Genomic DNA, 24548 nt, shown 5'->3' with positions numbered 1-24548 from the left:
TCTGTATTTACTCGTGAAACAGGCATTTGTTCACTGAATCACTGATGTGGCATTGGTCTTTAAAGTCTGGAAGCGTAGACTTAACTGACTCAGTGATATTTATTGTCATCCTTTTCCTGATCTACGCACATACCTTTCAGACTTCAAATAGTTATGAAATGCCAAGAGTCTTGTCCTAGATACTCTTACCCTCTTCAGCCCTTTAGAATGAGATTTACTTAGTCTCACAAGCTTATGTGTATATGGTGGGTATTAAACTGTGATTCAGCAAGCAAGTGGATGACTGGTGAAGCCCTTAACAATGCGGTTATGGTTTTTATCAGTTGTCTGCAGATGCATGTTTTATGCTTGCTAATTTTGAAATTACCTTTTTTTTTCTTTGTTGGAATAAAGTGTAATGCTCTGAGATGTTAAGGTAAAATCAGTCGTCAACAATTATTCCAGCTTAGACTTAATTCTTACAGTAATGAGAGGGAGAAGATCTTTTTCTCTAGACTCCTTGGCTGTACATCAGGGAAGGAGCATAAGGAATCCCTTATACCAAATACCTGTTCTTCCTTCTTTTGCAGCAGCTGTTGGTGTTTCTCAGGCACTTTCACATTAAAGCAGATAATTGTGGACAATAGTTGTGGAGGTTTTGTGCTCCCATTATGTCCGTTTGTCTGCTTATAATGGGATATGCAGATACAGAATATAACGAAGTCAACCATTGCACTTCTGTAAAATAACAAATATATGGGTGCCACACTAGATTCTAGTTATTGCAAATATAGGAAATTAATGTATAAAACCTTAGCATGAATATAATTTATCTCTTTGGATGGTAACAAAGGTGGTTTCACTGTGTTCTGGATCCATCATAAAGCCAGAAAAAATGTCCTAAATTCTAGGTCACACGTGGAGTCTGAGTACCTCTTAATTTCAGCTTCACTTATCTTCAACCACATGAGTGTTGTATTCTAACCCTTTAACTGTGTATATGCTGTCTCTGTCTCCAGTGTTTCTATGGAAAGCTCTATCGCAGGAACTCATGATGAAATGTTGCAGGTTCTGAAGGAGAAGATGAGACTTGAAGGGCAACTAGAAACACTCTCACTAGAAGCTAATCAGGTAGAAAATTAATTTGAATGTCTGTATTTAGGAAAGTATATTAATATGTTAATTAATTTTCAAGAACCTCCTACTCATTACTTGTGGGAATTGTGTTTTGTAAAAACATTGCTGAAGAAGATACTTTACAAGGATGCTGTGGTAGGTTGACCTTGGCTGGATGCCAGGCGCTCGCCAAAGCTCCTCTATCACTTCCCCTCCTCAGCTGGACGGGGGGAGAGAAATAGAACGGAAGGCTTGTAGGTTGAGATAAGGACAGGGAGATCACTCGCCAATTACTGTTATGGGCAAAACAGACTTGACTTGGGGAAATTAGTTTTATTTATTACCAATCAAATCAGAGTAGGATAATGAGAAATAAAACCAAATCTTAAAACACCTTCCCCCCACCTCTCCCTTCTTCCCGGGCTCAACTTCACTCCCCGTTTTCTCTACCTCCTCCCCCCCAGCAGCACAGGGGGACAGGGAATGGGGGTTGCGGTCAGTTCATCACTCGTTGTTTCTGCCGCTCCTTCCTCCTCAGGGGGAGGACTCCTCATGCTCTTCTCCTGCTCCAGTGTGGGGTCCCTCCCATGGGAGACAGTCCTCCACAAACTTCTCCAACGTGAGTCCTTCCCACTGGCTGCAGTTCTTCATGAACTGCTCCAGCGTGGGTCCCTTTCACGGGGTGCAGTCCTTCAGGAACAGGCTGCTCCAGCGTGGGTCCCCCACGGGGTCACAAGTCCTGCCAGCAAACCTGCTCCAGCATGGGCTTCTCTCTCCACGGACCCACACGTCCTGCCAGGAACCTGCTCCAGCATGGGCTTCTCTCTCCACGGGCCCACACGTCCTGCCAGGAGCCTGCTCCGGCGCGGCCTTCCCACGGGGTCACAGCCCCCTTTGGGCATCCACCTGCTCCAGCGTGGGGTCCTCCATGGGCTGCAGGTGGATATCTGCTCCACGGTGGACCTCCATGGGCTGCTGGGGGACAGCCTGCCTCACCATGGTCTTCACCATGGGCTGCAGGGGAATCTCTGCTCCAGCACCTGGAGTACCTCCTCGTCTCCCTCCTTCACCAACCTTGGTGTCTACAGGGCTGTTTCTCTCACATATCCTCACTCCTCTCTGCTATTGTTCTTCTGCAGTTTTTCTTTCCCCCCCCCTCCCCCCTTCTTAAATATGTTACCCCAGAGGCGCTACCACCATCGCTGATTGGCTCCGCCTTGGCCAGCGGCAGGTCCATCTTGGAGCCAGTGGCATTGGCTCTGTTGGACATAGGGGAAGCTTCCAGCAGCCTCTCACAACAGCCACCCCTGTAGCCTACCCGCTACCAAATCCTTGCCGTGCAAAACCAATACAGATCCTTAAAAGGATAAATACAAAGTTAGTAAAGTCTTCAAATGCTTTAAAAAAAAAAAAAAGTGGTTTTTTTTTTAAAAGTCAAATTAAAAGAGAGATGATAAATCTAGAGTAACGCTAGCAATGTCTAGGTGGCTGTGTTTTCTTTTTGTATTGATTGATGGTATAACACATATAATAGAAAGCATTCTTCCTCAAAGTGTGGAAATACGTCTTAATTAAAATCCTGACATGGTTACTGACATATAACACTATACATCTTGTCTGCGCTTTCCTCTGTATTTTGTTTGACTGTTTTGAAATAACTGCTAGGTGACATGTCACTTTTAAAAGGAATTTTTTACAAGCAAGTGGTCTTTGTCTTAGCAAAGCCATTTTGCTGGGCATCTTCTTTAGTCACCCATTAATGTATTTTCTCTTAAGACTTCTGCATTTTGATTTTCTGGACACATTCAGGCTCTCAAAGAGAAGACTGAGCTACAAGTCCAACTTGCAGCTTTGAACATGAAGCTTCAGGCGCAGGTGGAGCACAGCCAAAATAGCCAGCAGAAGCAGGAATCTCTAAGCTCAGAAGTGGCCACATTAAAGCAGTCTTGCTGGGATCTGGAAAGAGCAATGGCTGACCTGCAAAATACCTTGGAAGCAAAGAATGCTAGTTTGGCTTCTTCAAATAATGATTTGCAGTTAGCAGAGGAGCAGTACCAAAGACTCCTGCTGAAGGTTGAAGATATGCAAAAAAAAGTTCTCATGAGAGACAGCACAGGTGGGATGATATAAATGTCACTCTTTAAAATTTGTTATTCCATAAATTATTTTATTTCAACATAATTCTGAAGTCCAGGAAGAAGAAGGAATTTTAAGTTGTGTTTCATTGATGTCATACTAATAAAATGGTCTGAATTTTAAGATGATTGTTTTTTATTTTGTGTCACAGAAGTGCCACAATTTGCAAGCTGCTGCTGCCAGCTTGGAGAGGGAGGCATAAATATTTAGTTTAGTAAACTGTTTGACAGTGGACTAATGGTTTTTAGAAAATTGTACAAATAGTGGTTTGTAGTGATGACTCTACATGTCAGGATACCTGCTTCCTGATTTTTAATTAGTTCCTATTTTCTGCCTCTAAGGAACTTTGAATGTTTATAGAAGTGATTCATTAATTTTATTCTGCATATGACCTGATACTTTGGATTCTAGCACTTCCCCTCACTTTTGCAGGAAAAGCCAATCTTTATGTAATTAGGCATATATGTTTTTGTTCAAAAAGAAAGGAAAAAAAGAAAAAGAAAAAAGAAAGCTATGAATATAGCAATAATCCTTGAAAATGTGTGCATAAAAATAGAACAATGGAGTGTGCTAGTCCAAGTTCTTTATTTTTTTTTCCTAGTTCATGATCTGCGACAGCAGTTGACTTCCTTACAGAAGCAGCTTCAGAAAGTGCAGTTGGAACGGATCACGCTGACCAGTAAGCTAAAGGCATCTGAAACAGAAATCACATCACTCCAAAATGTGCGGCAGTGGTACCAGCAGCAGCTTGTACTAGCACAGGAGGCCCGTGTCAGGCTGCAGAGTGAGATGGCCAATATACAGGTATTACGATTTACTTGCGTATAGCAGGACTGAGAATCTGTTCTTTTTTATGTTAGTTTTATCCAGAGGACATTGTTTATGAGCTTGGACAAGGGACCCGGTCTCACTTGTGTATTCTTCAGATGGAGAGCAGGCAGGGATGGTGTTTTGGTTTTCATCATGAGGTGTTAGTTCACGCTAATGCTGAGGCATAAATTTAACCAAAGCACTTGCCCTCTGTGGATGAAGATCTGCAGTGTCATGAAAGTAGTAGCTGAAATAAGGCACAGATAGATTCAACGTGCTTTTTTTTTTTTCTTTTTTTTTTCCTGGAACTCTTAAATTTGTTGGCCACATTTAGACTGTTGGTATTAATCTGTGATTATTTTTTCCTTCCTTTAGGCTGGGCAAATGACTCAAGCAGGGATGCTGGAACATCTCAAACTAGAGAATGTGGCATTGTCTCAGCAGTTGACTGAAACCCAGCACAGATCCATTAAAGAAAAGGAACGTATTGCAGCACAGCTGCAAAATATTGAGGTACAGTTGTAGGTGGTCTTCATGAATTACGTTCTCCCTAAGTTGTGTATTTAGGTTTTGCAAACTGAAGGCTGTTCTGGCAAAGTAACATTGAATTCTTATGAATTGATTCAAATGCTGCATTATAAAAACAGTAAACATTTCAGAGCAAATAAATTTGCATGACAGTACGAACAGTGAGAGGGAGCAAGGCCATATGTTTCCCATTCCAAGGTGATACTTGCGTTTTCAGCTCTGGTATCTGTTTTTAATTGAATTTTAAAGGTGGATGTAAATATTCTGCTTTGCCCATTCATGAAGTTTTTCAAGAAAACTTAATTGGAAGTTAAACTAAGTCAGTAAAGTGCTGCTTAAGTGTGTGAAATTGCTCAGTACTCAGGTTTGTCCTTCCTGCCCTCCAGTAAGAAAAGATGGGTAAAATCTGGAGTGCCGCACGCTCACTTTCAGAGCACTTAGAACCTTAAATCCCATTGAATTTCAGTGACATTCTTGCTTCTAATTCTCAAAGGGCAGTAAAGCAGCAGGTCAGTGGAAGCACCCCATCACCGTTGTTACTAACAGCAGTTGTATAAGAGACAGGAATTGCTATTCCACGGAGTAGCTACAGCATCCAAAGAATCTCTTTTGTTTCAGAATTTTTCCAAACAGCTTAATTTTAATAAAGACTCTTTTTCTTTACGTCAATTTCATCAATTTAGAAAGGACATGGTGTTATTTAAGAGGAATTCTGATTATCACAAGTATACAACACATTCACTGTTACTCTAAAGTGTCTTAAGTATATGAATGGGTGACTTCAGTAAAGACATGCAAGTGTGTAAGGCAGATACCGGAATTGTTTTTGCTTGTCTTTTTCTTCTATAAATTTTCCTGATAACTTACATTTTTCTTCATTTTTCATCTTTCTTTTTCATCTTCGTTTTTCCCCCGCCCCTCCCCCTCCATTTAAATTGTAAAAGTTGATTCTTTGCTTTTTCTGTGCAGGCTGACATGTTAGATCAAGAAGCTGCCTTCATGCAAATCCAGGAAGCTAAAACCATGGTGGAAGAAGACTTGCAGAGAAAACTAGAGGAGTTTGAGGATGAGAAAGAACAGCTTCAGAAAATGGCTGATTCTGCAGCAACGTTGGAGCAAGAATTGGAACAGGTAGACTGCTGTTAGTGAACTTCCCAAGGCAGATACTTACTTGACTGAAAAGGCAATAGTAAATAGATCCTGAGTGCTAAACTTTTTTTAAAACCTGAAAGATTGCTGCAAAAATGAAGTCCATATCAAAGTCACTCTGTCCTGGGTGAAAAGGGTCCCTTTTTTTAACCATCTCAGTAACAGTACTTTTTTGAAATTTCAGACCTACTGTCTTGTGGATGCTGGAGGTTTTTTAGTGAATACAGTATGTGATTATTCTAAGTATAGAGAAGAAGCATAGATCCATGTTCAAAGATTTTAGGCAGTCAGGGTATCATTATGTACACTTAGAGTGTAATAAATCTGCTTTAACCTTGTAGCATTACAAAGGCAGCACGTCAAGGGCTGGAATGAGATGAAGTATGTGATAGCTCAGTATTCTATTCCATGTAATTATATGGCATTATCATTAATAACACTGAATTTGCCCAGTATATCTGCTGTGGACACATTTTTCAAATAAAAACTTAGAATACTGTCAGTCTTACTTAAGAATATTTTAGGTTTGTCATTCTGGTCATTGTTTAGCCTGTAAGATTACAGATGCTGCAGAAGGCAATCAATGCAATTAATTGAGCAAATAGAAGAAGTGGCCTAGGAAAGTTAAAAAACATTTTCACCTTCTGCTATTTTCTTCTAGAAGCTAAACTGTTAGTTAAAATACTTTATTTTGATTGGAGTACATTTGCAAAGATAACATTCATTTTGTATTAATTTAATCTTAAAATACTTCTTCTCAGGTCAAGTTGACTTTGCATCAGCGAGACCTGCAGCTTGAATCTTTACAGCAAGAACACCTAGACCTAATGAAGCAATTCACTCTGACCCAAGAGACATTGCACACCAAAGAGCAGTCGCTGGATGACCTGCAAACACAGTATGATGAACTGAAGGCCAGATTAGAAGAGTTCCAAAGTGACGCTACTTCTAAAGACGACATGATCCAGTATTTGCAGAATGAGAAGATTGTCTTGGAAGTAGCTCTGCAGGCAGCAAAAGCAAGCAAAGAGCAACTTGATGAAGGAGCAGTGCGCCTTGGAGAAGATACAGAAGTAGCATCACAAATCTTGGAACAACTGAGGCAAGAAATGGCAATCAAGTCAAGCCAGGTAACGAATCCCTAACAGTATCTTATCTCTAAAGTAGCTGTTGCAGGGAAGTATTGGCACAAGCACACGATAGAGTCAATTACATGAGAGGAGATTGGTACACGTGAGTTTGTATATGTGTGTAGTTGTGAGATTCAGCTAGTGGGAATGTTTTAATGAGTTCTCTCATTTTTCCCTGTTAGTACACTATCTGACACTTTACATCCCGTTACATCATTGGTGAGCTTACGGTTTAATATCCCATAGTATCCATATACATTTATGTATTTGTGTGGTATGGGATGGGAAGCTGAGGTTAATTGATCTTGTTCTGTCTGTTTCCAAGAGCCACCATCTTTCTAAAATCTACCAGTTTTAAAGCACAATCATTTTGAGTACAGATCACAGTTTTGGAAGTAATTTTTTTGATGTGCTCCTTTTCTGTGGCACTGTGGGCCAAATGTTTTACCTGTGCAGTAATTTGGTCATGTTTATTTGTGCCTTTTCTCTTGAAACTGTATGCCAGGGTTTGCTTTTGCATAGTGCTGTATACCAACTGAGGTTTTTTCCTAGTTACTGAACTATTTTACACAATCAAGCCTAATGCATATCCTTACTCTTTTTGCGGCCGCTTTAAATTACGGTGAGTTTTCCTTTCATGCCTTAGTTTGATAGTCATGTATGCTCTGTATCTTTTAGAGCATCCAAGCTCCATAGGAAGAGCTTTCTTATTGAATACGGGTGATGATGAGTTCCTGGTAATCTTTAGAGACTTCTTTTGAAGATAATAATGGAACTTGATAGTATTATCAATAGAAGTATTGAAGAACTATGGAAATATATTTAACATAAATATTGGGTTTTTTCCTTCAAAGAACCAGATGGTTTCTTCATTTGGTCATGTATGTGTGAACAGGTGCCACCCAGATACAACATATGTACGCTAATGTTGCATACTAAAACTTTTATGGCAGGATAAGGGGACTTAGTGCGTTCCTGAGGGTTGACAAGGCTCACTATGTGGCGACCTGTTGTCGCATTAAAGGGCAAGGCAATTTGGCAGAAAATAAACCCCCTTGCGTTCCAGCTTGTCCTCAGATATCAGAGGGGCTGGGGGCGGCTAGGCTTAGATTCTGAGTGATGCCCCATTTTTCTGTGTTACAAGTCCGGTCGTGTTCAATGTATTAAACTCTCACGATTATGGATACACTCGTAACACCGTCAGGATGTTACAAGTCCGGTCGCGTTCGATGTATTGAACTCTCAACAATTACGGATACACTCGTAACACCGTACACTTTCAGTCTAGTCGCGTTCCATGAACTAGCACGACCACACTTAAGGGATTTGGTGGCGTTCAATGAGAAGTCTCACGGCTAGATTAGTGAACAGTGCAGTTTATTGAAGCAACAGATACACAAGTTCTTTTGGATTGCCGGTGATAAAATTACTGCTTGCAAAGCATGTGCAAATACCAAGAATATGAGTAATATAGCCTGGCTACAAATGCGTTAAGTTATAAAGCAACGCTATAGAGATTTCTGAGTTTCCCGGGGAAGCACCCGGTATAACCAAGTGTTCGAATCTTATCCAAAGGCGTCCCTGTGGGGGGAAGAGTGGCTCAGCCCGTTGACTGATCCCAGGTGTCAAAGGTGGTCTGCGATGGTATCTTCCCTGGCATCCTTCCTCTCTTAAGCCATTTTTATATTATTTGTCCTTACAGGTGGAGCTTGAGTGACTCTAGTCATACATACCTCTATTGTAATTGGTGTAAAAGTTTCTCGTTTACTTTTAAAGGTATAGACTAAGAAAAATCCAGAGCGCAAGCTCAGTGAGGGGTGGTCGCACCTTGGAGGTGGGTAGCTTTGGGATGGAGGTGTGTTTTCTGGTATTATAATGAGATTATAATGAGCAAAGTTCACCCAAAGGATAGCATTTTGTCAAAAAATGACAGACTGTTGGCTCAGGGTCGTAAATATGCAGCTCAGGGAGTAAATATGCAGCTTGTCAGTTCCATAGTACATTCCAGTTCCCGTCTCATCACAGAGCCTTTCCGTGGCGTCTTCACTCCGCTCCACCCTCCATGTAGTTTCTCTTAGAGTCAGCGCACCAAGCTCCCCTGGTGTTGCCAACATCTAAGGTTGCCTAGGGAACTTCTGTGGGATGGATTCCTTGCATATTCGCCACACTCCACCCTGAAGATTTCTTCAATGCTGTACCTTTAATATAAATTTAATTCCTAAATTACCTCCAGCAATTATTCCACATAATCCACCCCGTGACTATAGTCACTCAAGCTTCACGATATTTAGAAGGAAGAGGGAATATCACATGTGTTCTCGTGGTGAGGATTATCAAGTATGTATGCATCTTGTGGGGATACTAGACGAGCTAAGCGTTTCATCGTAATCCACAGTTTAACATGTAGAATGAGCATCAGAATAAAGCACAATGTAGTGAGTATTAATAAGACAACAGGGTGAAGTATTTTGTTGAGGGTTCCTGTGGCAGTTGGGGGCCATCCAAAAAGGGTGTCCTACAACTCGTGTTCTCCGTCTCTTTTAACTCTTTCCAACACTTGGTGGAGCTCCTCTGTATCGTGATGGTCAGTAATTAGAGTCCTTTGTCCATTCTCTTGAACCTATTTCAACAGATCCTCATGTTGTAAAAGTCTTTTCACCAGTGCGAGATTCATTCCAATAGGAGCGGACAGTAGGTTTTGAAATGAAGTATAGTTAGATTGTAGCAGTTGATGAGTTGACCTTTCATATAAATTTAATTCCTAAATTACCTCCAGCAATTATTCCACACCTGTGTGAATGTATTTCTGCATAAAATGTTGTGTTATGTAACAGTGCCATTGAGATGCCTAGTCAGAAACAGGATCCTCATTAGATTAGGCAATTGGTATAAGCATAGCAAAAGATACTGTCACTGCTTGAAATAACGTAGAATATGACATTGGGCATGTAAAGCAATGTGTTTGCTTTTTTTTCATCTGGCAGGTAGAAAATCTGCAACAAGAAAATGCCAGCCTTAAAAAACAGGTTCAAAAAGTGAAGGAACAGTTCCTGCACCAGAAGGTAAGCAAAAGCAAACTATTTTAAAGAAATAAAACCAAGGAATGTACTTTTTTTTTTTACAGTGCAGGCATGTACTTCTGAGGGGTTTCGTGAGGACACTTGAATCAATTTTCTGTATCAAAGAACTTTGTGGCATAATTATACAGTTTCTGTATTTCGTACAGTTGAATTTTTATCTGTAACTAACATAAAGCAGATCCACCAACCAATTCATGCTTTCATTGGTCTTCAGGGAGTTTGCCAAATGATCCACCATATAAAATCTCTCTCTGGTTTGTTGATACTAGGTTTGCTTTTGCAAAAGCGCTCATGAAGATCTTAAAGTGTCATCATTTTCCTGCAGCTTTGAAAAATGACAGTTGCTTCAGTAATTAGATGGAAAATAAGTGCTTTACTGCAAATTTTATTCTGAATTTACACAATTTTGAAACATTATTTTGAAATTGGTATGCCATTAGCGTTGCCCGTGTGTATGTCTTTCATGTATAGGGTGGCATCATTAATTTACTGCTTGATTGCTTATTAACCTAATGCCAAAGGTTGTTTTAGCTTGTTAGGTTTAAGTTTGGGAAGGCTGTTTAAACTGTCAGTCACAGTTAAGCCCTCTTCTCATGTCAGAAGTTATTAATGGTATGCATGGGATGGTTAATTTTTTACAATTAATTTACTTTAAAAAAATGGCATGTGATTAGTGCAGTTCCATAAAGAATGTGAAGAAGAATATCCCATACTGCTATAAACACTCTCACTGGGAGTTGTTTTTTTTATGAACTGCTGATACATAGTGGTGTTTGATAGCTGAGCTTACATAAAAATCTTTGAACCAGAGTAAATGTGTTACAGAAAATGATGATGGTTTGTATTCTTTGACACACACACCCCCAAACTAAAATAATATCAGTAAATACTTCATAGTAAATTACTCTTAAATTGTAAAGCTGTAACAGAGGTGACATTGTCCTCTTAAAACTCTTGTGTCCAAGGTAATGGTGGAAGCTTATCGAAGAGATGCAAGTTCTAAGGACCAGCTGATTAGTGAACTGAAAGCTACAAAGAAGCGTCTGGACTCAGAAGTGAAAGAGTTAAAACGAGAGCTACTGAAAACTCAAGCTGAAAAACAGTCACTTGAATCTGAACATTCAAAACTACAGAAGGAAGTATCTCAGGTTCACCAGCAGATGGTGGAAATAGAAGATAATCTTCAGTCAGTGCAGAAAGAACGAGACGATATGGAAACACGCCTACAGGTATGGAAGGTGTTAAGTTTTGTACTTTGAGAGTGCTACATCCAGGATACATTGCTATTTCTATTAACTTTGGAAATAAACAGAATGACCACCTGCAAGTTAAGGTTCTCGGTTACATACTTAATACTGTCTATACATTTGAGCATATACCTACCAACATTCTGTAAATACATGACTGCTTATTAACATCTCATGTAAGTAAGCGGGGAGAAGCATGCTGCAGGAGAGGTGTGATGTGGAAGCAGTTTCCTTGGTTCCAAAGTGAACTCCATCTGAGAGCAAAGACCAAACTAGAACTCTGTTCATACATGTTATGGTGGTGGCCACAGAGGAGAGAATTAAAGAAGAAATAAAAGGGAAAGAGAAAGGAGATGGAGAACGTTGGAACAATTTATATTTAGAGGTGGAAGTAATTTTGAAATTTCATGCTTATTCTTTTATAATCCAACATACAGCAAACGTGCTTTTGTTCTTACTCTCATGGTGCTTTTTTCCTTCCCATTAAGTCCTTACAGTTCGATAAGGAACAAATGGCATCTCTTGCTGAGGCGAATCAGGCGGTAAAACAACAAGTAGAACAAATGCAAGAAGAAGCAAAAAAGTAAGTGTTCTTTTAGCACAGACAAAAGAACTACAGCATTCGTTTTTCATATTCACCTTTTTAGCAATCACTCTTTTCCTATTCCCTTGTCTTTCATTTGGGAAACGTGAATAGTTAGAGAGTCATAGAGTCGTATCGTGACAAAGCGTTGGTTGCATGCCGCACAGGAGTTGCAGCTTCTCCTCTGATTCATTATGCTTTTAACCAACAGTATATGCCATACAACATACATATGGGAGCTAATCCTAATTACCACTCACCGAATTTTAGCCTTGACTGGCTAGAATGTTGGCATTAATGAGAACCATTATGTTTTTTTTCCACTGGTGATCACAGGGTTTTTATGATACCTGACATATCCACCAAGGACCTCAGATTAGATTGGATTCTTACTCTAAATTCTGTATTATTTTTAGAGAGAGTAGCATATATTCCTTCATATGGGAATTTTAATAATTCTGACCAAGACCTCTTAATTACCCTAGGTACTTTTTTTAGAATGTTATCGAGTCTTCAAGGTATTGTCTTGCAATGGGCCAAATTGTATCTTACCAACCTGATGGCTTTCTCTGATGAGATGAGTGACTCTGGGACAAGGGGAGAGAAGTGGATGTTGTTTTTTGTTGGGCCATGTGAAAAATTAATCTTTTAGTACTGTTTTCAAGCAGGTTTTGTTTTACCTGATGTTTTGTTTTTCCTTTCACTCCAGGGCCATTACTGAGCAGAAACAGAAAATGAAGCGTCTAGGGTCAGATCTAACGAGTGCTCAGAAAGAGATGAAAGCAAAACATAAAGCCTACGAGAATGCAGTCAGCATTCTTAGTCGTCGGCTACAGGAATCTCTTGCTGCAAAGGAATCTGCTGAAGCAGAGTTGAGCAAACTAAAAGCAAAAATCACTGATGGTGGGAACAACCAGATTGCTCAAGTATGCAGATGTCTTTTAGCATTGTTAGTACAAAGATAGCTCTATCTTGTTATTAAGTATAAGTTTTGAAATATTATTTTACACTGAAGTGATGAAAATATTTGGACTATAAAGCTAGAAAAGAACATGGTACCAGTCTTCTGAGCACTGAGAATTTCCTTAACTACATTTGAGAGAGGTGATTTGGCAGGCTTTGGTTTGGTTGGTGTTTTGTGGTTTTTTTTTTTTTTTTATTTTACTTGTATCTTTCAGGTTATCAATTGTAATCCAGGCTGAAGAGGATGATCAGCCTTCGTGCTAAATTTCCTGATTAATTTTTATTGTTGGTTTGGTTTTTTGGGGGGGTTGGTTTTTTGTTTTGTTTTTTTTTTTTTGAAAGGCTCAGCATCTGAAGATTTTCCCAAAATTCTAACTCTTACTGCTTTTTTCTCATTGACAGTTAAAAGTTATTCAGGGTAGCCATAAGTTACTTGTATATGTTATGCCTGTGCTGAGAAAATTTACTGGGGAAAGCTCCAATTCCTTGGACCAATGGAGCAAGATATCAGATAACACTAACAGCAGTAGTTGGATGCAAGGGTGGAAAGCTCTGGGCAAGACCTTTACATTAAGCACTAGTACCTCATTTAATATTTGCTAGAGAAGTAGGCTTTCTAACAAAACCAAACTTACTCCTGTAGATGGGTGATGTATTAATCACGCTTGTGATCCCTTTGTCTTTAGGAAAGGATTCAAGCTCTGGAGACAGAATTGCAAGCTGTTAGCAGCAGTAAGTTGATGCTGGAAAAAGAGTTGCAAGAAGTGATTTCACTTACCAGCCAGCAGCTTGAAGAATACAGAGAGAAAGTGCTGGAACTTGAGGACGAGGTGATTGCTTGAATTTGCATGGTAGATGGGAAGGTGACAGTAAAAAGTGCCTGAGAGGCAGGGAGAAATTTTAGTACCATAATTTTATGCCAACAGTGCAGGAAATCAGAATCTTTCATAGGAAATGTCGTGTCAGTGACACCTGCTAATTTTGCTGCCCTGTGCTGGTTCTCCATGGTTTCATGAATCATTGTCGTATAGGGGAAAAGAAGATGAGAGAGAAAAGTAGTTCCTGTATTAGATACCAGCTGTATCTGGTCATGAGACGGTGAGGATGCATGAATCATTGTCTTCTGAAACTGTTTGGAGTCATGGATGCTCAGTGCTTTTGAGGGCAGGCTGGTGGTGTTCAGTTGTAGAGATGCACAAAAAAATTACGTGTGTCAACTACTGTTGATCTGCACCTGAACAGTACTCCTGGATTCTGCTTTCTAGCAAGCATTTTAGTCTTCCAAAAGGAAAAAAATACCTAACTGAACTTATTTTGAAGTGTTCATTTAAACAAGAAAAAAAAAAGAAGAAAAAAAAAAAATAAATTCCACTCTGGGAAAGCAGAGTGGGATTTCTTTAATAAGTTTACTAAGTTTAGCTTTAATAAGTTTAGCTCACAACTTTTTTGTGGTTGATAGTAATTTGGAGTTGTTTGCATTTGTTTGATTTGTTTTTTTTCTTTGGCTATAGCTTCAGGAATCTAGAGGCTTCAGGAGGAAGATAAAACGTTTAGAAGAAATTAATAAGAAGTTGGCCCTTGAACTGGAGAATGAACGTGGAAAACTTACAGGTTTTAGTCAGTCCAATGCTGCTTTGCGGGAGCACAACAATATCCTTGAAACAGCATTAGCAAAAAGAGAGGCAGACTTGGTACAACTGAATCTACAGGTATTTGACCTTTTGCTACAGTATCTTAAGAAGGGAATTAGTTCATATTTCTGGTAACAGGACGTAGACATCTTCACTCATATGATACAAAGTTGGTGCATTTTCTCCAGATCTGGGTCTCCCGTGTGTTGTGTAACAGCAGTAATATAGGGGGCTAAAAAAGAGATGAGAAATGAGACTTTGCACTCAACAGAGCTGTTTCTTTTGGAAAAAAACAAATCACACTAAAATATTTGCAATAGTGAAAGTCTGGGTCACTTCAGTTGGTTGGAACATACAAACCATGTTACGTATGGATTCATGGAGATGAACGATTTTTATGCCAATAGTAATATATTCGTGGGGTATAAGCAAATGGGAATATAGGCAATGAGCTGCCATTTAACAGTAGCTACTTTTCAGGTTGAAGGGTACCTTGAGGAAAGAGTTATCAGTGAACAGCAGAGAGAAGTTTTGCAATCCCTGCATTGGCTTGTGTTTATATTTCCTCTACTGGCATTTCTGGTCTTCCAGTGAGCCTGCACAAAATGTGCGTTTGTTTTTGTGATGTGATACAGGTTCAGGCAGTCCTAAAGCAGAAGGAGGAAGAGGATCAGCAAATGCAACAACTCATTCAAGCTTTACAGGCTTCCTTAGAGAAAGAAAGGTCAAAAGTTAAAGATCTTAAGAAGCAGGTAATGGCTCATCTTTTGTTTTATTTACTTAAAAGGTAATTTAAATGTATTTGAAAAGTAGCTTGAAACAAAATCTATGCTTTATAACATACTGCTTCCAGCAGAGTCTCTGTCATGATGCCCAGTGGCTCAAAGATCAGTTGATGTCTTTTTCTGTTCTGCCCTGTGTTAAGCATACTCATTGACTACCAGGAAAGTTCCATTATGACTTGTAATGCATGGGACATATCCTAAAGTGATGATACTTCATCCAAAAATTCACCAGGAAGAAGCAGTCTGGCAAGCATACTTCTTCTAGTTTATCTAGTTATTAACTGCCATTAGCATTAATAAGGATAACAGCACTAATAATAAAGTTTTTTTAGACAAAAAGAGAAGTGTTAACAGCTGCACGACTTCCTTCTTGATTTGTTTTGTACCCCTTTTAGTCTAGCTCACTTTATGATTCACCTACAGTGATAAAACAAAGAAAAATTGTGTCCTTTTTTTCTTGTAGGAAGCAGCAGCCAAAGCGGATGCAGCACATAACCGCCATCATTACAGAGCTGCTGCGCTTGAGCTCAGTGAAGTCAAGAAAGAGCTACATGCCAAAGAACTGCTTGTCCAAGCCCTTCAGGTTGAAGTGGACAAACTGCAGTAAGTAAATGTCCAAATTCTTGGAGAATAGTAAATAAAACAAATCCTCTGAAAAAGCCATACATCAGTGAATTTTTGGTTTTGCCACTTTGGAGTGGATTATATTGAAATGTACCCCAGCTGAGCCTGACCATAAGATGCATGTTTGGATTCTAGGCGAATACTTGCATTTTTCTGTCTCTTCATAATTCAGTTAGACCTGAACTGCGCTGTATTTAGGCTTCACCATCTGCTTTTTTTTACAGTTTCAACACAGATTTCTACTATTTCATGTTACTAGTAAGGATTAACACTTCATATGTATCCTATTATTCTTCTCTCTTTCACATCCCTGAGGAGGTACATAGAGGATTAATTTGATTGTTGCATATATTCCACAATATATTCAAATTCAGTTTGTTTTCTTGTATAGAAGAAATTTTTTTAAATCATAAGAAATTATTGGAAGTACATGAGAATGTTTTAGGAGGAATAGGGTTAACCTTATATCCAAAAGCAAAACTGCTGACAGGTTTTTGGGGGGGTTTTGGGGTTTTTTTTATTGTATAATCTATTGTTTCTAACTGGACTGTTACCAGTTCTCAAGGAATTTTTTCTTTTTTTTTTTTTTTTTTTTCAATATTTAATGGTATATTCATGCATCGGTCTCATATAAAATCTTTTTGTGACTTAACTCTTGCTGTGAATGAGCTGGCAAAGCCTTCAGTCAAAGCTATAACTAACCAGGTTCCATGCACTGTCATTTCATTTATTGGTTACATAGTGAAGTACTTGTTTTAAAGAACAGATTGAATAACTGCTGTGTCTTTTAATCCTGCTGTGCAGGGTAGAGGATGAAAAACATTCCCAGGAGGTATCACAGTTTCAGCAAGAGCTGGCAGAAGCCAGGTCTCAGCTCCAACTTCTGCAGAAGAAGCTGGATGACAAGCTTAGTGAACAGCCTGTAGTAAGCCAAGAGGTAAAACCTGCATATTTACTGTGTTTATCCTTATTTATGATGCATTGTATGACTTAATTTGTCTTTAATTCAGCATATTTTAATGAAGTTTTGCTAGGTTTTCTTAGAACCAGGAAGGGTTCGTGAGACATAATAATGTATTTCAGATTTTGTGGTTGATTGCAGCTATAGATAATTCTAAAGATACTTTTCTGCCCCTCCCGGTAGGTGGAAGACCTCAAGTGGGAAGTGGAACAAAAAGAAAGAGAAATTGAAATACTTAAGCAGCAGTTGGATATGAGTGAACAGCGCAGCCACAAGGAGTTAGAAGGGATACAAGTTGTCTTGCAGGTATTTAATCTGGCCGGTGGAGTCTGATGGATAACTGCTATTGCCGTAGGGGGATAATTAAAACAGCATATCTCTTGTTTAAAAGCATAGTTACACTGACACTTTTCTGATACTTTTTTTTAAATAAATTTTTATTCATAAAAACTTATTCACTGTATGTTTTGCAATGTCTTTACTTTTCTCAGTTTTACTTTGACTGTGCTGTTAGCTTCTTGTTTCCTTGACCTTACGCCATTAAAATAGGCTACTGACTTTTTAAATCTAATTTCTGGTTTTCTGCCGGGGCAAATTGGTTTAAAATAGCAGTGTTACGTGTTGTTTCTTTTTCTAGTTTACCCTGGAAATAAAAAAAAAAAACAACCAACCACATTAGTTGGGTGGAATATTTATACTGTTTCCCTGTATCATGTTGATTCTCTTCTTTTCCCATTTAGAATATCAAGACTGAGTTGGAAATGGTGAGGGAAGACCTGTCAGTGACTCAGAAGGATAAGTTTATGCTGCAGGCTAAAGTGACTGAACTGAAGAACAGCATGAAGTCGCTGCTGCAGCAGAACCAGCAACTGAAGCTGGACCTGAAGCATGGCAAAATGAAGAAGGTATTTAAATAGGAAGAATATGTGTTGTAGGGTACTGGAAAATACTCTGCTAATGCTCTTAAATTTAACTATTGGAAAATACTCCGCTGCAGGAAACCTGGTGAAAACTGTGAACTGAAATGCCTGCCTGTGATACAGACTTACTGACGTTCTGATAATTAAATGATAAATACAGGAAGATTTGCAGGCAAAAGTAATTGTACTGATCTTGACTTCCCACCTTTTACTTCAGAAATCTTTGTGATTAGCATATTATCTTACATTTACATTTTGACTTACAATAATAAAGCAAAAAAGGTAGCACTTAAATAATGAATCATGGGCAAATATTGAGTTAATACCTTCTTATAGTTAATATCTTCTTAATGTTTATGTGTCTGTCCTCTCCATACTGTCTAGTTGTTCATCCTTCCACAATTTCAAAAGGTAACTATTGGTGGTTTCTTTGAGTTTTCTGATTTGCCTCTAGTACACAGAAAATGCACTAATAGTAGATCTCTTGCTCTTTCCCTCCTTGAAGTAATTACCTCACTTAGTGAGACAGAATTTCATAGGGAAGCCTCCATTTCATTCTTTTAGACGCTGGTCCTGATACCTCATCCTGCAAGTTCCAGAATTTCCAAAAGGATTTCTTTGATTGTGCTCAACTGATTTTTTTTTTTTTTTTCAATTGTTCTCTTAACTATACTGAAAGAATGTTGTTAAAATTTGCTGTGAAGATCGAAGTCACTTGCTTTAAATCCTTCCTGTTTTATTTCTTTAGTATGGTGAGTTCTTGAGTAGGTCCTTCTAGATGCTGTTTGTTTACTTATGAGCATGGCTAGCAGATGACATTAGGCTAGGAACTTTTGCTTGTGACCCATGAGACTTAACGTGAATGTGCATCTGATTCCTGCTCTATAATGCAGATATGTACCAGTAGTGTGATGTGAGACTCTCTATGTGGTAAAAATGACATTGATAAAATAACTTAATTGTATTTCTGGCTCTTCTTTTCTTCCTTTAACCAGAGGAAGGAACTGAAAGGAGAGAATAACTCTTCAAATCCTGTGACTCCAGTCAAGATTCCTGATTGTCCAGTGCCTGCTGCCTTGCTGGAAGAACTGTTGAAACCATCGACAGCTGTGAGCAAGGAGCCTTTAAAAAATCTGAACAGCTGTCTCCAGCAATTAAAGTATGACCTGTTATTTTCAACCATATTAAATAATCTTGAAAATGTTTCCAAGAAACCAGCTGCCAGCATCAGAAAGGCTATTCGTGATAGGAGCCCAGGCAGTGTGTTAATAAGAATTCTCTACAGAGGAAGTTCGTTGTGCCAAAAATATGTTTTCAGATCTTCCCTTACAAGGTTGCACATGAGATTCTGAGCTACAGCTACAGCTTCAGGAAGGCGGGGAGTTCAGGTTATTAGGAGAACTGAGCTGCTGTTACCACCTCAGTTGATGTTGGGGGGGGTGAGCCTGTGATAATGTTCTCTGATCCTGTACTACCAGACTAGTTGCTTTGCTAAGTTGATGTCTGACTAAAGTGTTTATCTAGTTAATTTTCTGTGCTGCTTTCCTCACCTCTACCTCCCATGTTGTCTTTTATACCTGCCAAGAGTACCACATTCATCAGGTTGCAGTCACTAAGTGCTTTTACTGAGGAAACAGTGCTGCATCATCCCTGGCAATGAGTATGTGCAGCAAAGGAGCTGCTATGTTGTTGGCCCTTAGTTTTGACTTAAGCATATTGTATTTGTTTCACTCTTAAATTAAAGAAGGACAATTCCTACGCTTCCTGTAGGCTTCTTTCTCTTGTATACAGCTATAGCTTAGATAGTCTTGGAGTAGGCATCAAGAATCAGAAAAGTAATTTTCTGATCTTGCATTTAACAGTTAGCTTTCTGCTTGTTAATTTTTGCTTTTTTGTTCTCAATGCTTTCAAAAGGCAAGAAATGGACAGCCTTCAGCGTCAGATGGAGGAACACACCATTACAGTACATGAATCGATGTCTTCGTGGACTCAGACTGAGGGGCAGCTAATGGACCTTACCTCTACCAGTCCTGCAACTGCATCAGACCAGCAGGAGATGCCTACTGTAGACGAAAAGAAACAGAATTGTAGTGGTAGTGACAAGGAAGCTCTGACACTATAACCTCCTTATCAGTTGTCTTTCTTCCTATTGCTTTAAGTATGTAAACAAATCTTTATCAAAATTATTTATTTATTTCATTTTTTTAAAATGGTGTTCAGAGTTGTGCTTTTGCCTGTAGAAGCAAAGGGCATGGTTTTGAGAAACTGGTGTACTACTAAATGCAGAACATGTTATCCCAAGGGTTTTTTTGAAAACTTACCATAATAATTCTGTTATGTTGGGGACTGCCAAGTGGTAAATCTAGCTCATTTTGGGGTTGACAAAGAGATTCAGATGAAGGTTTAAAATGAGGTCAAGAGGAGCATCTGGTTCCAGGTCTGTATTTGTTCAATCTGGGTGAATTTGTTAGGGAATTACTTTTAATTATGTAACATCTGGGGGTTTGTGGTTTTTTTTTAATTGGGGGGGGGAGAGGGAGAGTGTGTTTTCCCCCATCTTGGGTTGTATCCAAATCACAGAGAAAAACAAGTTCTGCTCATGTTCAGCCATTAGCAGTGGTTGAGAACTGGATATTCTGAGAATCCTCTCTCCTCCTTCCTATAATCTCTTATTCTTGAAATTCAGATTACAGACGTCTGTGTTTAAAGAAAAAACAATTCATTTGAAACCATTTCTAGTTACAAAGATGACTTCTGACCTATAGCAAAAGAAACAAGACTGTAACGACAAGCAATGCAGACCAGTATGTATCTTTGGCAGATTTGCCTGGGATATTTTCTGAAGTACCAGTTTTTCTCCTACAGTCGCAGGCCAGTAGGGAGCTTTGCTTCACTGCACAAACACTTCTTGCACCTTTTTAGTTCAACTTTTGAAGTAGACACCCTTGAAAAAGATATGCGTGTAATATATATATATATATAAAAGAAAAAAATCATGATTTTCTGACTTTGAATATCTGTTTTAATATGCTTATATACTCTAAGTTAAGGCTGACACAAGGGGTTTTTGTTACTGTCATTGTTTTAACATTACATTTAAGTTTGCTGTTTTTTGACATACTGTACAAATGGCTTAGGGAAATTAAGCCCCAAAAGCCAGAGCTTTTGGAAATGTAATTATTTTACTTTAAAAGAGAAAATTATAATGCCTATAAAATTATTATTTTTATTAGCTTTATCTTCTCCCACACACTTCCCCTACTTTTTACACCCTCTACAAGGTGTCCACCGTGAATGGAAATGTTGGTACTGTGGCAGCCTGTCTGCAGAGCACCTTGACTAGATTATTATTAAAGCAGCCCACTTCAGATTCCTTCACCTTTTGGTCCTGTTGCTCCATGTGGCTCGTAGTGCAGTGCAAAGCCTGTTCTCTCCTCGTTCAGAAATTCAGTGTGGAGGTACTGCTTTGCCTAATGTGCTAAGTGCTAAAGCACAAATTGAAATATACGTGACAGATTATTTGGAAGATTTAGTGCCAACTCATGTGCTAGCATGTTTTTGTCTTTAAAACATAATGAAAACAGGTCCATTATATCCACTATAGTTTGGCATTTAAAAAATAAATCTAATAAGTACAAGTTGATTAAGTGGCTGGGGAAAGAACCCCAAAAATTCTAGTTCACGTATTTTTCCAAAGAGACTGTTGCTGCTTTTGGATGGGGTTGGTTGGTTGGTGGGGGGAAATGATTGCAGTTTGCTTGGCAGTAAGGCAAAAAATAAGCAAACAAACAAAAAACCCAAACCTACCCGTATTTATCCAAAGTCTGATTTCTCATAATTACCAATTCAAGCTCTAGTCCAGTTGAACACTTTGCACTTAAAGTGTCTATACTGACTGGTTTCATGCCCCCTCAGCTACTGGATTTTAACTTACATTTTATTGGGATCAAAGTCAAGTGACGCTAAAAGTCAAGGTTTTGAAATTGGTGAAGGAAGAAATGCATTAGCGTGGCATTAGGCGCCCATCATACAGAATTACCAAGCAATTAAAAGAAAAGTCAAAAAATTACAGACCAGCTTAGACATGTTAATGTCTGCATACTGCTGCATTCTACTTTGCAGAGTAAATGGTACTGATTATCTCGCTGCTGTCATGTTCTTGAAGTTGTCTGTATATTAAGCTCAAAGAAGAAAAAAAATATACAGTATTGTTAAAGAACAAAATTAAAACTACGTAATGAATAATATATTCAGTACAAAAAGTTATCAAACGTTCAGGATTTTAAATAAAAAAACACTTGTGCAGCATTAATGTTGCTGTTCGTTTTAGTAAATACATTGCCTACAGTCAAGAATCCATTATGTTTTATCTCTTAAGTTTGGCAACAGTTGTATGCATACAACTGGTATTGAAGCCAGAATTGTTGGAAACCTTCATAGTTCTTCAGAGTGTCTGCTCTTCTCTTCTTTTTGTGTGAATAATCATACTGCATTCTGTTTTCAGTGCCGTGCTGCATTTTCTCACTAGCTCCTGATAAAGACATCTGAGCTTAAACAATCAAGTAGTCTTAGATGCATGTTTTTCCTTTTAAAGATGAGGGAGCTGCTGTGAAGTGCTCAGATTAGACTGACCCACCTGTCTCTCTCTGAAAGTACCTGGACAGTAGGTATTTTCATTTTATATTCACCATGTGTTTTTTCTATAAACAGAAGCACCGTGCCATTTATTTAAATGAAGGACAGACGGTGAGACTTGAGGGTCTAAATCTGGTGAGGTACTAAGTACAGAAGTCCCTGGGAAGCCTTCTAGAAGGAGCACGCAGCATGTGATAAAAGTGAGGCCTTTCCTTGGAAGCTCATCAGCTATGTTTCTTAATTATCCAGAGAAATAATTGCTGTTTTATTAAAAAGCCTCACCCTGAGGCTGAGCATGCTCGCTCCACAAACCTTCAGGTCTCTGCTGTCTAGGCAATAAAAGAAACTAGTTGTAGGAATGAAAACTGCCTCCTCTCTGCCTGTCACAGCACTGCCAAATACATCAGAGGAAAATCTGAAGAATAATCTCTTAAAGATTTTTTTTTTTCTTATCCTTTTTCAAGCACTGCAATAGAATATATTTTCCGTGTCTGTTTCTTCAGTGGTTACTACCTACTAAACCAAGTCTTGTTGATGAAGGAGAAGTGTCACTGTAATGTGAGAATGTTTCCCAAACGATGGAAGTTGGTAAATGCTGCAGCATTACCTCTTCAGATGCTGTTGGGTTTTTGAGGACTCTTGAATTTAAAACAAAAACAAAAAACACAACAAAAAAACAGCAAACCTTACATTTGAAAAAAATGTTAGTTACTGAGTCTCTGGTGTTGCTGAACATGGTATAATGCTACATTCTATTGTCTTCCAGATATCTTGGAAATACTTGTGCACTGTATTGGGATCAGCTGAGCCCCTTACCCACTCATGCAATGGGAGGATCTGATCCCATACTGTTTATTCAGGCAATATCCTAGCTGAAATCTTTGAGAATTTCACATAGGTGAAGAGTAGAGTAATATCCAGAATGAAAGTTCTAGTGCTTATATTTTCATGGATTATTTACTCCGCCTTAGGGCAGTGAACTGCAGCGACATGGGTGTTTTAATGTTAGCTATCACAACATTAAAGGTGCACTGGGGACAGATAGTACTATCAATATAAATTTAACTTAAAGATGACAAATTCACTTGCAAAAGCTTGTGATGTACTTTTAACAACTTTGCCGGGGAAGCGTGAATAGTTGCATGTGACTTGCTGTGACCAGAGCCTTTAAATACTCTCATGTGAAAGCAGTTACCATCCAAAGTAATTACTAATGCTCATCAGCTGTCATCTGATCACTCTTGTCTCCTACTAATGTGTAACACTTCAGTCTTGGGCAGCAGGGCAGCCTAATTTCCAATACAGATGCACAGATTTCTAGGGGAGGGAAAGATGTTCTGAATATTGTAAATGAAATACTGTTATGTTTTTATACATGACATTCAGTAATGTCTGCTTAGGTTGTATTTGTAAAGATAGAAGTTAATCATTTCATGTTCTTGAGTGGATAACCCAGGGGATGGAGGGGTTACACTATGTACAATTAATGTTTATGATCATACAAAGCATGTTGGTTATAAAAATGATGTGCATAGGAATTCCTTTAAAAGTTTTGTGCAATAAACTATTTTTGGTAAAGGGCTCCATGTTGTTTCTACTTTTAAAGAGAAATTGATGTCCTCTTCGGTTTTGGACAGTGATTTTTATGTTTAGGATTCTGAACATGCTGTATAGCCACCTTTAAGGAAAAAAAAAAAACAACTTATTTTGAAAGATGTTATTATGTGCTGATTTTTCACGCATCTGAAATTGATTGTGCTTGTATTTCCATTACATTTACTTGTTCTCAGTTTGCTGAACATGTCAGGAAAGAAACGTAATGTGTGTATCTCCCTTGGCCTGAATTTGCCAACATCTTAAGTTTAAGGGTACAAAGTGGAACAATGCAGAAATGTCATCTTCATTCTAACTTAGCCAATTGCAATGATGAGGAGAGAAATGACTGTACCTTGCTTGTAGTATTAAACACTGTGAGTTAGAGGGATGTTGTCAACTTCTTGAAGGCCTGCTATTTTGCCTTGTCATTTAAAGCAGCAACTGACCGGTTGGCTTATAGTACAAGTAGCTGTACTCGTAAGGTTGTGATGTTATACCTAATGGGCTGTTTAGATCTGTGAAGGGACTTGCTTCCTTCTGCTGCACTAGGGGCTTCCTTCTCATCGTTTTCCGTCTCTGCCGTCTTATCCAAGACTACAGCAGCATTTGAGATTAATGCTTGGACTCAACCTTCCTTTCTAAAGCGTACTTCCTTTCAAATTGTTTGTGCGTCTT

General features: G+C 38.7%; 1 protein-coding gene across 1 annotated transcript in view; it reads left to right on the top strand.

The window, feature by feature from the left end:
- The window catches only part of GOLGA3 (golgin A3), a 30088-nt gene extending 6237 nt beyond the window's left edge, over positions 1-23851 (top strand). The window contains exons 5-23 of the mRNA XM_059827614.1: positions 999-1110; positions 2905-3211; positions 3833-4035; positions 4417-4554; positions 5539-5700; positions 6480-6848; positions 9833-9910; positions 10894-11157; positions 11664-11758; positions 12468-12684; positions 13408-13551; positions 14233-14430; positions 14988-15104; positions 15601-15740; positions 16566-16698; positions 16906-17028; positions 17463-17627; positions 18638-18801; positions 19557-23851. Coding sequence (XP_059683597.1) covers positions 999-1110; positions 2905-3211; positions 3833-4035; positions 4417-4554; positions 5539-5700; positions 6480-6848; positions 9833-9910; positions 10894-11157; positions 11664-11758; positions 12468-12684; positions 13408-13551; positions 14233-14430; positions 14988-15104; positions 15601-15740; positions 16566-16698; positions 16906-17028; positions 17463-17627; positions 18638-18801; positions 19557-19764 — 3337 coding nt within the window. The 3' untranslated portion in view covers positions 19765-23851. The remainder of the gene's footprint in view (positions 1-998; positions 1111-2904; positions 3212-3832; positions 4036-4416; positions 4555-5538; positions 5701-6479; positions 6849-9832; positions 9911-10893; positions 11158-11663; positions 11759-12467; positions 12685-13407; positions 13552-14232; positions 14431-14987; positions 15105-15600; positions 15741-16565; positions 16699-16905; positions 17029-17462; positions 17628-18637; positions 18802-19556) is intronic.
- Positions 23852-24548: the final 697 nt, after the last annotated feature.

Source organism: Gavia stellata, chromosome 21 (genome assembly GCF_030936135.1).
Source record: "Gavia stellata isolate bGavSte3 chromosome 21, bGavSte3.hap2, whole genome shotgun sequence".
NCBI classification, from domain to species: domain Eukaryota; kingdom Metazoa; phylum Chordata; class Aves; order Gaviiformes; family Gaviidae; genus Gavia; species Gavia stellata.
This window is presented reverse-complemented; position numbering and strand designations above follow the sequence as displayed.